The sequence below is a fragment of the Macrobrachium nipponense genome, chromosome 25 (assembly GCF_015104395.2).
Source record: "Macrobrachium nipponense isolate FS-2020 chromosome 25, ASM1510439v2, whole genome shotgun sequence".
Lineage (NCBI taxonomy): Eukaryota > Metazoa > Arthropoda > Malacostraca > Decapoda > Palaemonidae > Macrobrachium > Macrobrachium nipponense.
Window position 1 is genome coordinate 32,515,575 of NC_087214.1, and position 18,456 is coordinate 32,534,030.

Here is an 18,456-nt window from a genome sequence, read left to right on the forward strand (position 1 = left end):
GCCGTCATTGAATTCGGGCCATGCTAAATACTGAGTTACTGACAATGATTACGATCTATAAGTGCATGACTGAGCCAAGTCAGTATGGAATCCTACTTAAGTCTAGTGTGTCTATCTAAGGGAGACAGCTAATCTCTTTAGTCCCATATTCTTTTCATCTGTCCTTTCCCTCAAACAGCCATTGTAAGCACAATTTATCTTGTGCATCAACTGGGACTGTGCAGAATGCTACTTCACTTTGTTAATATTTAACTTTATGTCAAGTGTAATTAGGAGTAAACAGTATTTGACAGATATAAAAAAACTGCCATTTTATATATTCACACTTGGCAAATGTAGTGCCTCAACAAAATTATGAATATGGAATCTGTTATCCACAAATCTAACCCCATAGACACTAAGCCTGAAGACTGACAATGATCAGAAGCTCAACTGCTGTTTAATGAGTAAAAAAAAATAGTCATACTTACAATTCACCATTTGACAATTCATCCCTAAGCGAAGCTGCCAATTTACGACCGACTGTCCGTGATATGGACGAATGCAACGACCTCTTCAACTTGCGGGGAGTACTGGCCATCGTGAGGTCATTCTGAAGCACGTGACTGTACACTTCCATGTTGCAATCGAAACTTGGTGGGATGCCATTGCTGTAAAGATGGTTTCTCTTTAACAACACTCTATCAGGAAATAAATAATTAGGACCTAAATACCGTACGTATATTTGTCTTCTTATCACTTATTCACATTATGGAGATGCCTTGTATGGTAAGCCGAGGCTCTTCTGAGCTAGTTCTCTGACATCATTTTTGCATATTTTAAATTATACAAAGTCCAATTAACAATGTTACTTCACAAGATCACTGAAGTTTGTATCTAAGGTATAACTCAAGTTCAAAAACAAATTGTGAAAAAAATTTAGTTTGTACTTATTTCATACAAGGTTAAATTAATAGTACTAATAGTTTCCTTAGATCAATGTGTTACTTTTCAAGGTAAGTCTCACGATTTTATTAGTCAATACACAAAATGAAAATATTCTTAGGATATTAAATAAACAAAAAATGTACGTACAACACAATAATGTCATCGAAGCATATGTCCGTCATGGATCGATCCACCGGATTGACCATGACTGTGTCGTAGATTTCTGTTCCAATCTTCAGCAAGACAAACACGGCAAATCTGGAAAAGAAAAAGTTCATGTTGAAAAAGGTCAACTACAGGAGTGGAACTTCAATGTCAGTTTCTTCAAGATTAACCAAGCAAAGGACAGAATTGAAAAGGCACTGAATTGATTTTAAAAGAAATTTGTATTTTTTTCTGGGTTTACAAACCATAGTGTATGCCATATGTGTGCATGCACAAGCAGGTTACTCCACATGTGAAAAGCAAGGTTTGTATGCCCATACAAAAAGGACCATTTAAATAAAAACATGTAAACACATGTTGCATGATCCCCTATTCAGACTTCATCCACACACCTTTGTAAATTAATTTACATTTAGATCTAAAGGCTACTAAAACACTACCAATATAATTAAATTCATTTCATGAAACTGTAATGCAGCCAAAATGGTGAAACGTGCTTCAGTTATTTACGACAGAATTTTATTTTCTTGAGTTTTATTACTAAATTGTCAGTAATGAAAGCATTTGGGTTTCTCTCACCTTCTGTAGTCGCCCTTGTTCTTGAAGTGGTCGCTGTCTTTCCATATGAGTGGCATTCGGAGATCCGACAGACACACTCTTGCTAGTGACGGTTGTGCCCTTTGGAGAGAATGTGAACAATTAATTCTAAGTATGTTATACTAGGATACTAAAGGCTTTCAGAGACACTAGTTGCATATTTGTGAGATTATTTCAAACATTTAATAAAAAAAAAAAACTGGTTGTCAGCAGATTATACATTTCTATCTAAAGCAATAACTCGTAGTTCTATGTCAATGGAGTATATGGTGCAATATACAGGTTTGATTGAGAAAATTTGGCTTTTAAGCCTTGCACTGGGTATTTCAGTCATTCAATGCTTGACACAGAAAAACAGTAATAGAAAGGAAGTGGGGAACCAGTGTAAAAAAAAAAAAAAAAAAAAAAATGGGATTACCCAAAGGACGCTGCAACCTCCCTTTAGTTTGAGTAAAAGTAAATGCATTTGGTGCCACTGTTTAATGTTGTCGTTCAACAGTGGCGTTAAATGGCCGTAGACTTTCTCAAACGTCTGAGTCGAGTGTGACTTATTCAAAGCTATTATTCGAATCCTAGACTGTCATATTTAAAACTATGTTCTAAACCATAGACGATATATTAAGACATGATATATTTTTCTTAACATGAACTGCTATTGCAAACATAGATGGACATATCAAAGCTATTTTCTAACCATAGACTGACATATTCAAAGCTATTATTCGAATCCTGGACAGACATATTCAAAACTATTTTTCTAACCATAGACTGACATATTCAAAGCTATTTTCCTAACCATAGACTGACATATTCAAAGCTATTTTTCTAACCAGAGATTGTCATATTCAAAGCTATTTTTCTAACCATAGACTGATATATTCAAAACTATTTTTCTAACCATAGACTGACATATTCAAAGCTATTTTTCTAACCATTGACTGACATATTCAGAGCTATTATTCGAATCCTAGACTGACATATTCAAAGCTATTTTTCTAACCATAGACTGACATATTCAAAGCTATTTTTCGAATCCTAACTGACATATTCAAAGCTATTTTTCTATCCATAGACTGACATATTCAAAGCTACTGTTCGAATCCTAGACTGGCATATTCGAAGCTATTTTCTTACCATAGACTGACATATTCAAAGCTACTTTTCTAACCATAGACTGACATATTCAAAGCTATTTTTCTAACCATACATAGACACACATATTCAAAGCTATTTTTCTAACCATACATAGACTGACATATTCAAAGCTATTTTTCTAACCATAGACTAACATATTCAAAGCTATTTTTCGAATCCTACACTGACATATTCGAAGCTTTTGTTCGAACCCTGGACCGACATATTCGAAGCTGTTTTTCGACCTTCCTACTTTCCCACCATACTGCTGAGAACCTATAGACAATCCTTAACGAAGCCATCTTTGGCGGAACTCTCCCTCACCCTTCCTGGCAACTGGTGGTAGTCTTCCTCCTCTGCAGCTCGGCCATGTAGGCCGTCATCCGCTCGTTGGAAGTGAGGAGGTTCTTGGCCGCCTCCAGAGTGTGGGGCTGGTTGGATCGGGGACCCTGGGCGCCGCAGGCCGCCAGCAATTTGGTGGTTCCTTCCCGCATCTTGATCTCGAGGGCGATGCGCTGCTCCAGGTCATACTCCTGCCGAGGGAAGGGAATGGATAAATAAATAAGCATTTATATCGACAAATTTCGAATTAGAACCGTTTTTTTTTTTTAGCAAGGTTTGCTAAGAACAATGCAAATTATTGTAATTTTGCTGTTGAAATAACTACGAAAAGCATTTAAATAAACAAATTAACAATGCAAATTGTAATTTTGCTGATGAAATAACTACATAAGTCTCGTCTCAATTTTTTCCAACAAGATCTAGAGCAGTGCCAAGGAGAGAAAGATTGGACCAACCACTGAAAAGAATTAAATGGTGTAGTACATTTAAATTGACACACTTTCACGAAGATAAAGGACAGTTCCATGAGCTAATAGGATAACAGAACTAAAAATATCTCTTTTTGCTTAATGTAAGAGTTATCAAAAGCGCAAACAAACAAAAAATATTCACATTACTAAATATACTTACAGGCACACGCGAGTCTAATAATAAATGGTAGAAGCGCTTAGTGAGCCTACAAAATATACTTACAAACACATGCGTCTATTATTAACAGACGCGCCTAGTGATTGTACTAATGTTGGTTACTAATTATACTTACACATGCGTCTAATAATAGTTGGAGGCGGCAAGAGATTCTACTAAATATAAACGTCTATCACGGCAGACGGGCCTAGCGTATATATCAAAACAAAAAAAACCGTAATAATGACAGACATCATCATTTCCAAATTGCTCCAGAAGGGTACACAGACTCTTAACAGACACTACACTTCCTTTTAGCTCCTCACGCGGTACACCCCTCCAAACCACCACGTGGGTGCTCCTCCCAGGGAGCGCATATCCGCGTGCGCTGGGAATCATAACAAAAAGGACACAATCGCCCCTTTCATCGGCTTCCTTCCACCGAATGAAATATTCGAGAGCCGTTTGTTTTACTCTCTCTCTCTCTCTCTCTCTCTCTCTCTCTCTCTCGTTTACTTTACTGTTAATCTAGCTTTCTTTGCCTTCTATAGGATAGTCGAAGGATATTCTCTCTTTTCTCTCTCTCTCTCTCTCTCTCAATACAGATGTGCATCGGTACTTATTCAAATTAGACGTTGGTTGTGGGAAAAAGTGTCTCAGAGAGAGAGAGAGAGAGAGAGAGAGAGAGAGAGAGAGAGAGAGAGAGAGAGAGAGAGAGAGAGAGAGGGGGGGGGGGGGTTAAAGTAACTGCCATCTTCCTGACTTGCAATTCCATTTTATTCACACTTGACGACCTCGACAAACGATAAAGATCAGGAAAATGATTACCGTCTTCATTTCCCGCCATGAGCTCTCTCTCTCTCTCTCTCTCTCTCTCTCTCTCTCTCAGCGAGGCGGATGCGCGCAAGCTCAGTATATTGAAATGGGAGGAGATGGAGGAAGTAAATGATCAATGAAGCATTGACTTATAAATTATTAATCTCAGACGAAGAAGAAGACTGAAGTACTTGGCCTTCGAGGGTAACCGCGGGGTTCATGTTTGTGAAATCGCGCGTATGTGTGTTTGTTTATCTGTTCTTAAGTTTGTCAAGTCTGAGATTGTCTGTTGATAATGTCTGCGATGTGTCTGTGTGTTTGTTGATAATGTTTGGGAATTGAATTTTGCAAGGCTTCAATGGTCCTTATGGAAGCATTTCCATCGGTCTACTTGTTCGTTCCATATTGGCTGTGGTTTCCTGCCGTGTTTACTTTTCATTCCGTGGGTCAGCCATTAAAAAATTAATAAATAAATAACCAGAGGAACGAATAACGAATTAGGAAATATTTAAAATAAAAAAAGAAAAGTTAGAAATATAATAATGATGAAAACTTGAGGTCTAACCGCTAATGATTTTGGTAACATTTCGTCACCAAACGAGTCAGGTCAGTGACGTGTATATATATTATACGCCGTTGGAAAATCAGAGAGAGAGAGAGAGAGAGAGAGAGAGAGAGAGAGAGAGAGAGTACAGTGTCCAAACTCCAAAAAATCACCGACATCCGGGAATCTCCTATGAAATGGTTCGAGGTAAGTATCTCGCATCGGAACAAAGTCATGGTCTATTATAACCACCACGTTCGCCTTTCTGGCCCAGTTCCACCGAAACCGGCCGATGCCTTTGGGCAACGCTGCCGCCTGCCGTACTGGAGGTTGGTTAAAAACCCCTGCCTGGCCTATGATGGCCATCGAGGCCTGAGAGAGAGAGAGAGAGAGAAACCTTAGCAGCAAGTGGCTCAAGGCATCAAATCATGATTCGGCGAATACCACGACAAAAGAGAGAGAAGAGAGAGAGAGAGAGAGAGAGAGAGAGAGAGAGAGAGACTGATTCCCATGCCGACCGGATTTAGGTAAAAGTACGGCACAATGAACAACTTAGAATTCCGACAAAATAAACTAAAATACAGACACAATTAACTAAAATTCAGATAAAATTAAGCTGTAAAATTCAGACACAATAAACTCTAAAAATGCAGCCAAAAAATAAACCGTACAAATCACACACATTAAAGTGTAACATTCCAATATACTGTAATCTAAAATTCGGACACACTGTAAAATCCAGGCACAATTAACTGTATAATTCAGACTGCAAAATTCAGGCAAAACCACCTGTAAAATTCAGGCCACAATAAACTGGAAAAACTCTGACAAAATACAATGCAAAATTCAGGAACAATAAACTAAGATTCAGACACTTTGCAATGTAAAATTGCACACACAATAAACTACAATATTCGGGCACAATAAACTGTAAGATTCAGACACAATACAATGTAAATTTCAGGCACAATGAACTGTAAGACTCGGACACAACCAACTTTAATTTTAGGCAATAAACTTTAAAATTCAGACGCAATAAGATTTCCACAAATTAAATATTCTATACATTTCTACAACTATATTATTATTATTATTATTATTATTCAGAAGATAGGAGGTACAGAAAGTCACGGGGAATACAGAAAGAAGAAATAAGTTACTAGAAAAATACACAAAAATGTTTATTATCAAAATCCAGGGATAGCTGTTTCGGGGTAGTATTGCACCACGCGAATGGATAATTGCCGAGACTTCGACTCAGGAACCATTTACTATGCATAACTCGACGGTAAGTACGTATAAATTAATAATTCATAGACAGACCTTGACCACGAGAAAGCCCCACAGTGATCGACAACTGAACCTAAATGTCACGGACTTCGTAATCAAAGACACGTGACGCTACTAAACCGCACGGACCTCGAAGTAACTATATGACCTTCATATATATTATATTCGTAATATATTTAGGTGTCTAAATTCACTTGATCATGGCTTCTTACAAAGAGGGCATTTCGATGCCCTTAGATACCCGGAAAATTAGATATTCAATCGAAATTTATAACAGATTTTGAGGTAGACGGACATTCGTTTCTGTGACGGTTTGAAACCGGTCATATAATTAATTTACGGTGTACTTTGGCTTATCTGAGCGTCACCTACTCCGAGGTTATATTAATATCCGCACAAAGACAACGTTTATTAATATAAGTGGTCGACCAAGCAATAGAAATATTAGTCTATAACGCTTCGATCCCCGAGGGGCTAGTACTAAACAGGGCGTCCCAAGGAGCTCCCGCCATGTCTAGTACTAGCGCCACGAGCCAAAGTATCGCCAATTTATTATATATATATATATATATATATATATATATATATATATTATATATTAATATATATATATATATATATAATTATTTTTTTAAGCTGTGTATGGAAATTTTCTGCACACAAGAGTTCATCCCTGACCGAGCAGTTTTACAGATGCAAAGTCAAGATTCTTCAATACAGGTGACAAGCGTTTATAGTACCAGTTTCGACAGGTTCCGAATAACACTGCTTTATTTAGGGCTAAGTCGCGTCTTTCTAGATGGAGCTAGACGCATCTAGTTTTACCTGCTCTCTCTCTCTCTCTCTCTCTCTCTCTCTCTCTCTCTCTCTCTCTCCTCTCTCTCTCTCTCGTGAGAGAACTTTGCATAAGAGCGAACGGCATCTGCCATTGCTTTAACAGTTTTGTGTTATTGTCTAACGTTGCGGTCTGAGAGAGAGAGAGAGAGAGAGAGAGAGAGAGAGAGAGAGAGAGAGAGAGAGAGAGAGAATATGTCTAGGTGATTACAGAAATATGTGCGAGCTCTTTCGACTGATAGGGGATGGTTCTAGAGAATGACATAACTCTCTCTCTCTCTCTCTCTCTCTCTCTCTCTCTCTCTCTCTCTCACAACCGCTACTTTACTCGTATAAATATTTCATCAATTTATTTATTTTAAACCCATAACATGCAAAAAACCAAAAGTCTCAAAACAAGCAACTAACCTTAATTTGGAGTTAAACACTGCGGGCCTCAACGAGAACCGAAAAAAAAATTAGAAGCTGGAGGGGTAGCGTACGTACGTCTTAAAGCTTGAATAGTAAAACTTAAAACACTATATACAAAATGTTAGCAACCAACCTCAACATCCTGGTGCAAGCGACAATGAGTATATGGAGTCAAAAACCGCAAAAATCCCAAAATGAAAACAGAAAACGGGAATATATCTCTCCTCCTTCCTACCTTGAAGTTGTGGGCCAGCTGCTTGATGTAGTATAGGTCTAGATCCTGAAGGATTTCGATCTTCCCCAAGGACGAGGGTTCCCTCAAGGGGAGGCCAGGGAGACTGCCCAGGATGCTGGTCATCGTGACTGCGTGGGTATCTACGGATCTACCCTTATGCCCACCTTAAAGGCGGGTTTGGTTTTCAGGTACTCAAGACAGATGCCCAGGTGACTCAATATCAACAGATTTAGCGGATTTCTGTGGGTATGTTTGCCCGAGGCTCCTTTTGTAAGGTGGGGCAAATTTCCGGGGTATTATTAGTTACGAATGATTGGGGTACTTTTTCCAGACGATGCTAAGGGAGTTCTGTATACCCATTGTACCGTGACACTGTTTCTAATGTCCACTTCTCAGTTGTTGAATAATTGTCTTATCATTCGGTTATTTTCCGTTATACAGTACTTAAGTTTATAGACTGAATGTATTAATTTTCAACGTTCACGTCTATAAATTGTGATAATCTGAAGTTAAGAGTAATTGTGTTAAGAATTAAAACTAAATGTGTTACAAATAACATAAAATTGAAGATTACACACACACACACACACACACACACACACACACACATATATATATATATATAATATATATATATATATATATATATATATATATATATATATATATATATATATATATATATATAAAACTGGTAAAAATATTCTGTAACAACAGAATTCCATCTAATAAAAGGAGGCCCATATTTTGCTGTTTTTATGGGCTCCTTTTATTAGATATATATATATATATATATATATATATATATATATATATATATATATATATATATATATATAAGTCATATCACATTACCGTTATTCATATACATATATCGAGCTACAAAATTTCCTTTAATATCTAATTCACTGTACCTCGGAATTTAATATATTTTCATATGTGTTTAACCGAAGGGGAATTTTCTAAACAATAATGGAATTGCCGGTCGACGGGCACGAACCATCGACATCTTCAATTCCAGGACTGGCAGTGAAGCCTTAGCCCACCCCGCTATATATATATATTATTATATATATATATACAATATATATAGTAAACATACATAAATGCATATACGTGGCGTGTAATAGAATATAATTAATATAGATATATATATATATATATATATTATAATATTATATCATATATATATATATATATGATATATAAATATATATATATATATATATATATATATATATATATATATCATAATATATATATATATATATATATATATATATCTTTTATAATTATTATCATTATTATTATTACCACTTGAGAGAAAATATAAACAAATTGCAGGAAATCAATCAATGCGATTAAGCAGCGCCAGGTGTGGCCTCGCCTTGGATGGGTACCCGCATTTAAATAACGACAAAAACGTTCGAGCGTCATTTGTCAGAACGAACGAAGTGCCACTCTCTCTCTCTCTCTCTCTCTCTCTCTCTCTCTCTCTCACACACACTGAGGAGGCTCCCTGGTCTCACTGTGACCCACGACACCCGGGTTCCTCAAACCTCAAATCTCGTAACGTGATAAGATAATCTATCAGATGCAGTTTAATTATACAGAATCATCGAGTTAATTGGACAACTTAAGCGACAAAGGCAGAGAGATGGTTTAGTATGTTTGACAAAGGAGTGGCTCTCTCTCTCTCTCTCTCTCTCTCTCGTAGCCACATCCGGGGGAGCCACGGATCTGTCGTCACACTGTGCGCGAGCACAAATTAGCACCTGAACTGCACCGGGTTGGTAGCTAAATCTAGGCGCATAGGAGAGAGAGAGAGAGAGAGAGAGAGAGAGAGAGAGAGAGAGAGAGAGAGAGACCTATAAGGACGGAAGATTATATGTAATCCATGAATCTGGGAAAAGTTCAAAGGTATGCCTGGTTTTCCGTGCTGGTCACCCTTCCAAGTAGTGACCGCCGTCAAACGACCTTGGGATTAGCACCTCGTTAAAACATGAATAAAAACTGTAGCGATTTGAATGATTGATTTAAATAAATCATAAAATTATCCCCACAAATGATAAAAACTACATCATCATAATTTTTGTCAACATCGAACATAACTTCATTATTATGGCTTCGCCCACAAGATATATACTACGTGATCAGAATGATGATGATGATGATGATGATGATGTGTTTTCTCAACACCTGACAATATCTCTCTCTCTCTCTCTCTCTCTCTCTTCTCTCTCTCTTGGTGATTTCTCAACACTGGCATTGATTCTCTCTCTTTCTCTCATGATGGTGATGTTTTGTCGCTACGCGCCCTCTCTCTTTTAATATGCTTTCTCAATACAATTCTCTCTCTCTCTCTCTCTCTCTCTCACACACACACAACACACACAAAGCTAAATCAAGTATTGAAAAAGAAAAAAAGAAAAAAAAACCTCGAGATATCTTCACCATCCCTGGTCAAGGTAGCTAGCTCCCACTTTTTTTTATAACCAAATCCATGTTTGTTATGTAAACACGTCTGTAAAAAGAACCTTATATAAACACGCTCGTGACTTCCCATTGAGTCTCTGACGATTAGGACGAGTCTTAAAAAATATTATGTTCAATTAATTAAAAGTTTTTAAAGAATTCTTTGGGGGTAGTTGACATTCAGACAGCTATGTTTGGACTGTTGGGTAACGGGTGTGCCTTTGATGTCAATGAATATGTAATAATTTTTAGTATTTATTTATTAAATATTTAATTTTGGGGAGTATTTATTTATTAAATATTTAATTTTTTGTGAGTTTGTTTATTACATATTTAATTTTTTGTGAGTATTTATTTATTAAATATCTAACTTTTTGGAGTATTTAGGAGTATTTATTACAAATATCTAATTATTTCTATTTATTTAATAAACTATTAATTTTGTGAGTTATTTATTAAAATATTTAATTTTTTGTGAGTATTTATTTACTAAATATCTAAGTTTTTGGAGTATTTATTTATTAAATATTAAATTTTTGGGGCATAATTTTTTTAGTATTTATTAAATATTTAACTTTTTGGAGTATTTATTAGATATTTAAGTTTTTGGAGTATTTGGTTATTAAGTATTTAATTTTTGGGAGTATTTATTAAATATTTTTTTTTTGTTTTTTATTCATTAATATTTAATTTTTTTTGGATTTGTAGTTTTATTTATACTCAATTTCTTCCCTTATTTTCCTCAGGCCTGCAAAGTTTCATTTTTATGCATACTTTGATAAACAACAAATGCTTTGAATAAATATTAAGTATCGAGTTTCCCGACATAACTTGTGGACAGGGCACTTCCTTTTAAGCTTCTGATAGTGTGTTCAGAGTTAAATAGGCCTAAAACTAATTGGTTTGATCTGTAGTCCGATAAGAAGGTTGTGCTGAACATGGCCCTTGAGAGATGATTGTCTAGTCTACTAGATACATCAGGGAGATTTATCTGTCTAGATACGAGAGCCAAAACTCTATCCATCACATTCTTCTCGCGTCTAAAATGTGTCCATTATTTGTTTTATAACTGATGGCGTTTTTGGGCTACTTCTTCACCAAACTAGTCACTCTCCTGTCAACATATTCCCACAATTGATGGGCTTTCGGTACTTCTGTATCAAACCAGTCACTCTCCTGTCAACATATTCTCACAATTAATGGGCTTTCAGTACTTCTGTATCAAACCAATCATTCTTGTCAACATACTCACAATTAATGGGCTTTTGGTACTTTTACATCAAACAAGTCACTCTCCTGTCAACATATTCAAACGATTAATGGGCTTTCGGTACTTCTGTATCAAACCAGTTACTCTCCTGTCAACATATCGCCTGATTAATGGGCTTTCTGTACTTTTACATCAAACCAGTCACTCTCTTGTCAACATATTTGTCTAATTAATGGGCTTTCGGTACTTCTTCACCAAACCAGTCACTCCTGCCATCATAGTCTAACACACACATCCCACTGAGAAGCCTAGTGCAATCAGCAATGAGACACAATAAGACCAACAGACCTTGTTCACCTGATGTAAACAACAATGGACCCAGATTAGACCAAAAACCCCACTCCCCTTCCCCACCTCCAAAAAAAAAAAAGTAACATTTTGAAGAGAAGGTCAAAGAGTCAGCCTCTAAGTCTCTTTCAGGATAAATCTTCTGATCAGAGGTGACCTTGACATTTCAGCCAAGGTCGCCAGCAGCCACTTGGTGGAAGATCAGGATAAAAGGTCTTGCTCTGTCATTATTAGAACTATCATAATGATAATAATATCGACTATCACCTAATACCATTAATACAGTTGCTATTGAACAAATATTGAAAATGTAGTTACTAATAACTATAGCACTATTAATAATATTAACATCTACCATTGCCTAATATTATCAATACAGTTGCTATTGAATAAAATTTGACTATAAAGTTACTAATAACTATAATATAATAAAATAAGTCACTATTATGAAATCTGCAGTTCCATAGAGATTATACAAAAATCAATGACTGCTGTGTCACTTCTGACCAAATCTAATCCAGCGAAAGGGAGGCCATAAACCATCACCAGGGCATTCACGTTACTTTTTTTTTTTATGCGGCCTTATTAATATTCATACGTGATCTGTGGCTCACACACGATGGAGAAACCGCTATTTAGTAATGCGGAGGTCTCTCTCTCTCTCTCTCTCTCTCTCTCTCTCTCTCTCTCTCTCTCTCTCTCTCTCAAAAACATACACAAGTTCCACAGAAAAAGGAAAAAAACACACTTTTCGTATCGAGAGAATCTCAGAAAAAGCCATGACATTTCTTGGGGGGCAAAATACCCCATGGGCGAGCGAGCGCGTGTGCATGTGCGTGGGGCATGCCATGGAGGGTAGGTACCGATACCCCGGCCCCAACACGACAATGATCTCAATACCAGGAAACAGAGAGGTTACGGTGAGGGGGAATATGCAAATACGTGGACGGAAGATGGTTTGGATACCCAGAAATAAAATAATGTGAGAGAGAGAGAGAGAGAGAGAGAGAGAGAGAGAGAGAGAGAGAGAGAGAGAGAGAGAGAGAGAGAGAGAGAATATACCTAGAACTTACGATGTGTTCTTGATACCCAGAAACGAGGGAGAGAGAGAGAGACACTTTCCATGTGTTCTTGATACCAGGAAACAAGAGAAAAAAATGTTTAATCGTCCCTGTCGAAACACTTCCGGGGGTTAAAATTATTTGCTCAAGACGTCCCGGAAGGAGAGAGAGAGAGAGAGAGAGAGAGAGAGAGAGAGAGAGAGAGAGAGAGAGAGAGAGAGAGAGAGAGAGAGAGAGACTCGAGGCCTTTATAAATAGCATCGTCCACATCGGACTCCCAGACGTCAGCTGATGCATTATCCATAAATGCAGACGGATTCCAGGAATCACATTCGATTCCAGGGGGGAGGAGCTTCAACTGTGACGTCATCATCAGCACCATGACGTCACACTGCTTCTCGCAAGGAACTCGACGTTCAACTGTCGTTTGAGAATGTATATAGCGTTTTTCCCAACTTCCTTTTGTTCCCAGAAATGTCTGAAGTCGCATGCATATAAATATAGCCAGTTCGGGGAAGCTGCATAGCTCTCTCTCTCTCTCTCTCTCTCTCTCTCTCTCTAAGAAGTAGAAATGGTACAAACATACGCATCTGCACTGCCATACACGTATTTTCTACCTAATCGTCTCTCTCTCTCTCTCTCTCTATTTCCAGAATTGTATGACTTTCTCTAGCAATTATTGACATCTATTCTCCCCCCCCCTCCCCTTTCTCTCTCAATGTGTTGTACAATATATATATATATATATATATGTATATAATAATATATATAGTATAATATATATGATATATATATAATATATATATATATATATACATATAAATTGGTACCTTATTTATTTAACTTTTTCAATCCTATGTTAAATCTCTCTCTATCTCTCTCTCTAGACAATTTTATAAATACACACACGCGAGACCTTGGGAATGTTATATTTAGAACTAGCGCTGCCCATTATATCCTGAATCGGGTAAATATTTAGGACCGTGGAAGTTATTTTTGAATGAACCCCCAATCCCCCCCCCTCTCGGATTTTACGTCACTGGGGTAACTTTTAGATCCCAACCCACCCCCCTATCACTCTCTCTCCCTACCCTACCCCACCCAAAGAAAGAGAAAAATTAAAAAAATGGACAATAGCCATCGTCAGGTCAACCACCACCACAGGTCGTTTGAAAGATTGGTATAGAAAATCGAATACGAAACAATAAAAATTATTTCATTTTATTTTATTTTATATTTTTTATTATACTTGTCTTCTGCCTTCAAGGTGTTCCACTCCACTCCACTCACGATGCTTAGTTCCGGGGGGAGGGGGTTTATAGTTATTTTATCTTTCTTTGATGGTTTCCGCTTCTCGCTGCGTCTGCTATCTCACGACATTTTTTTTCGTGTTGCAATACGTATGAGAGAGAGAGAGAGAGAGGAGAGAGAGAGAGAGAGAGAGCGAGAGAGAGACGAGAGAGAATATTAAGCTATCAATTTAGACGATCTCGAGAGTAGTGAAGATTTTGAGGTTTTGAGAGAGAGAGAGAGAGAGAGAGAGAGAGAGAGAGAGAGAGAGAGAGAGAGAGACCATTTGGAAACGAGAGAAATAACATCAATTTAGATCGAGAGAAAGAACAATTCCGGGGGAAATGAGGAGAGGGAGAGAGAGAGAGAGAGAGAGAGAGAGAGCAGAGAGAGAGAGAGAGAGAGAGAGAGAGAGAGAGAGTTAAAGTAGGAAAAATCGACACATTAGGAAAAGTCACACTCCAATACATGACTAATTAATGTGTCTCACGAAATCCTGGGAAACCCAAGGGATTTGTAGTTATACTTCCCTCGAATGACCAACCAGGGTTCATTTTCAAGGTCAAATTTGGACTTTTACAAGGTCGCGTTCAAGGGACACCTCTTCAGAGTGGATGTATATCGTTCATATAATGAATTTTAGACAATGAACCCGGGTAAGACATTATTATTATTATTATTATTTATAATAATCATAATAATAAAAATAACTTAATCAATAGCCACAATGCGAAGAAAAAAATAGTTTTATTAAAATCTATACAGAACAAAAATCAGTTACGAGGTAAAATTCAAAACCCGAGGAAGGAGAGAGAGAAGAGAGAGAGAGGGAATGAGACGAGATCGAGTGAGAGAGAGAGAAGAGAGACTATGAGAGAGAGTAGAGAGAGAGACCAGAAAACACCAGTTCGGGCAATGCATTGTGTCTATGCTTGTAACTGATTCTACTTCTGGAGAGAGAGAGAGAGAGAGAGAGAGAGAGAGAGAGAGAGAGAGAGAGAGAGAGCCAACCTGGCGCCGGGGACACGTGTACCGAGCATGTATACTTTACCCAGAGCTATGTACAAAACACCTAGACCTATATCATCTACATGAACCTAATAATTTCTTTGCCAATCACTCAATTCGAAGAAAAACGACGCATAAGCTTTGGATCAAGGGTAATATAATAATAATAATAATAATAATAATAATAATAATAATAATAATAATAATAATGGATTACTGAATAGCCGTCGTGGCACTATTCAGTAGCAACAAAAATACTTGGCATTTTCCGATAAAAAAAAATATGTTAATGATATACCAGATAATCCAGTTCTGGGCTGCAGCTGACGCCATGTTGCCACTCGGAGAGAGAGAGGAGAGAGGAGAGAGAAGAGAGAGAGAGAGAGAAGAATTCGCGGTTTTTCTTGTTTAATAATAATAATAATAACTGTAATATCATCAAGCACCGTATTAAAACATTCTTGAAACAATGGTAAAAAAAATATCTATAATTTTATGCTAAGTAAAAACATATCACTTCACCAATCACAAAATATTTTAAAGTATTCAAGTAAAATATCACAATCACTTTTTTTCCGTGAATGTAAGTTCAAACACTCAACTAAACATCTGTAGTCTTCAAAAGCACTTAAATACAGATAGTTCTATGTATATATATATATATATATATATATATATATATATATATATATATATATATATATATATAGTGTGTGTGTGTAATATTATTGAAGATATGAAATGACAACAATAAGTATATATATCCACTTTCACTAACTCGTTTCACGAACAGATTGCGCGAAATATATATAAGTAACTCCGTGCCGCTGGTTTACTTATATTTCGTGCCTATGCGAAATCGTAAGTTAAACTTTCGACACAAAAAGAAAAAAAAAAAAAAAACACACACACACACACACGGGGAACAAACTCTTCTCACTGGGTATTATCCAGTGTAAATGGAACCTGACTCCAACTGGATATTCTAAGCACTACTGAGGAAACTTGATCCATTTCGTAAATAAAGTTAAACGCAAAAAATAGTAACCAGAGATCGTACGAGAGCGAAGAAGACTACCTTCTCACTTCACAGTCAACGGGACAACTGAGCGACTCTGAGGCTCTCTTGAATGAACACATGTGCCACTTTTACACCCAGGCGCTGACACAGTTGCCAAGTAGTATTATTTAGATAATTTATACCGTAAGTTCTTTAAGGGCTTTTGGAAAGTTGCCAGGTACTATTTTCTTATCATATTTAACGTAAATATGAAAAGTCGTTTAACGTCAAAAGTATATGTACGTTTACAAATATACAGACAAAACGTATTATCGGCGATTCTCTGATGACTAATTAATTCTGCGTGGGGGATTACGGAGAGAGAGAGAGAGAGAGAGAGAGAGAGAGAGAGAGAGAGAGAGAGAGAGAGAAGGGGAGGGCTGAAGGGACATCAGATTGGTTGAATATAGATACAAGACACAAGGGAACTATGATGGCGGTAGTCCGAAGCCTCTCTCTCTCTCTCTCTCTCTCTCTCTCTCGTTATACACCAATGGATGGCTCCGGGTTAAGCATGATGACAAACACTGTCATATTCACGCTATATCTCTACTGTTAGAGAGAGAGAGAGAGAGAGAGAGAGAGAGAGAGAGAGAGAGAGAGAGAGAGGCTGTCAAAACTTCTTAAGCCTACAGTAATTTGATGACTGTCAGGAAACGGATGACCCATGTCACGTACGAAGGGGGGAAAACGGCTATAGTCATAGTACCACCAATTCGCGCGCAGGCGCAAACCATCCCCCACCAGATTTGACTGTCGAAACCTTTCTTGGAAACGAGGAGAGCGCGTACTTCCATAAAATACGTAACTCAGAAGTCCGGAGATGCGTTGAAATGCGTTCGCGTAACCTCCCACGGTAAGTAAATCGGGGGGAATGGCTAAATAAAGCGTCAATCTCTTTACAGAACGGAAATAGACGAACGAAGCTCTCGTCTAAATGCATCAACCAAAACAATAGACGCATTGTTTACAACGGACTCCAACAACCATCGGCCTAGAGTTCAGTACGTGTCTGCTCATTGTTTTGACGCCTGCGCTGTCCAATATTAATCTTCTTATTCTTCTTCTTCTCGGGGTATCATTCAAGGCTGCAAAATGAGGGTTCAACCGAAAATACCCGCTTTTTAGGGGTATTTGAGTGCTAAACACGAGCGTCCCCTCCTCCTATCGTGAGGACAACGAGATATTCAAGAACGTCCGCACTTGATGCGGTCGGGCATTAATGCAATGAACTTCGATATAACGCTTGAATTTGTTGTTTATGATGAGCTAAAGGGTGATAAGGGCAAATGTACTAGTTTTATGAGAGAGAGAGAGCCCTCACTTGGAGTGAGAGCTATAAGGTCTATTTTTATTAGTATGCATACATCGCCAATACTCGTACCACACAAATGGGTATATACACGAATCACTACTGTATTGTTAGTAGTATTTTATTGTACGTATCCAGGTTAATTATATTCTTCCTTAACTTGTGGCTCCAGCGAGAATACGTTATCACGGTACGAGCCAAAGTTACGCCATCTAACGCGCAACTTGCTTCGTTAGCATTGAGAGAAGTGGGTACGTACCCAGTGCCATGAATCACGAAGTGGCATGACGCGGGTACCTCAGAGACCAGGTGAAAGTTGTCAGAGAGAGAGAGAGAGAGAGAGAGTAAAAACAAGCTTTCTAAGGCTTGCGAACAGCCCTACAATGGGTCACAATGAGTCCTGAGACCAGTCTTACCAGCGCCTGAGCACCAAGCACCGTGAATGCTATATTATAAACCCTGTACAGGAAGTGCTTGCGACACACACACTCTCTCTCTCTCTCTCTCTCTCTCTCTCTCTCTCTCTCTCTCTCTCTCTATGGATCTTCGTTAAGGGAACAAGATAGGACGTCTTCTATCTTACCATTTCTATACTTCATACCTCATGATATTGAAAGTACACAGTAGAAAGTATTATTATTACACATGTACGTGTACGTATGACGTATAATACTGGAACATCTCCTCTTAATATTTCTTTATTTTATTTCCATATTTTACATCTAATGAGAAAAAGGGACAAAGTAGAAGATTATATACTTGTAAACGTG

General features: G+C 37.6%; 1 protein-coding gene across 2 annotated transcripts in view; it reads right to left on the reverse strand.

Annotated features, from left to right (window-relative positions):
- LOC135199315 (rhotekin-like) overlaps positions 1–18,456 on the reverse strand; it is a 156,190-nt gene that overhangs the window by 6,139 nt on the left and 131,595 nt on the right. For both annotated transcript variants that reach the window (XM_064227228.1, XM_064227227.1), the window contains exons 3-6: positions 3,148–3,356; positions 1,672–1,770; positions 1,075–1,185; positions 471–650 (exon numbers count right to left, since the gene is read on the reverse strand). In XM_064227228.1, coding sequence (XP_064083298.1) covers positions 471–650; positions 1,075–1,185; positions 1,672–1,770; positions 3,148–3,356 — 599 coding nt within the window. The remainder of the gene's footprint in view (positions 1–470; positions 651–1,074; positions 1,186–1,671; positions 1,771–3,147; positions 3,357–18,456) is intronic.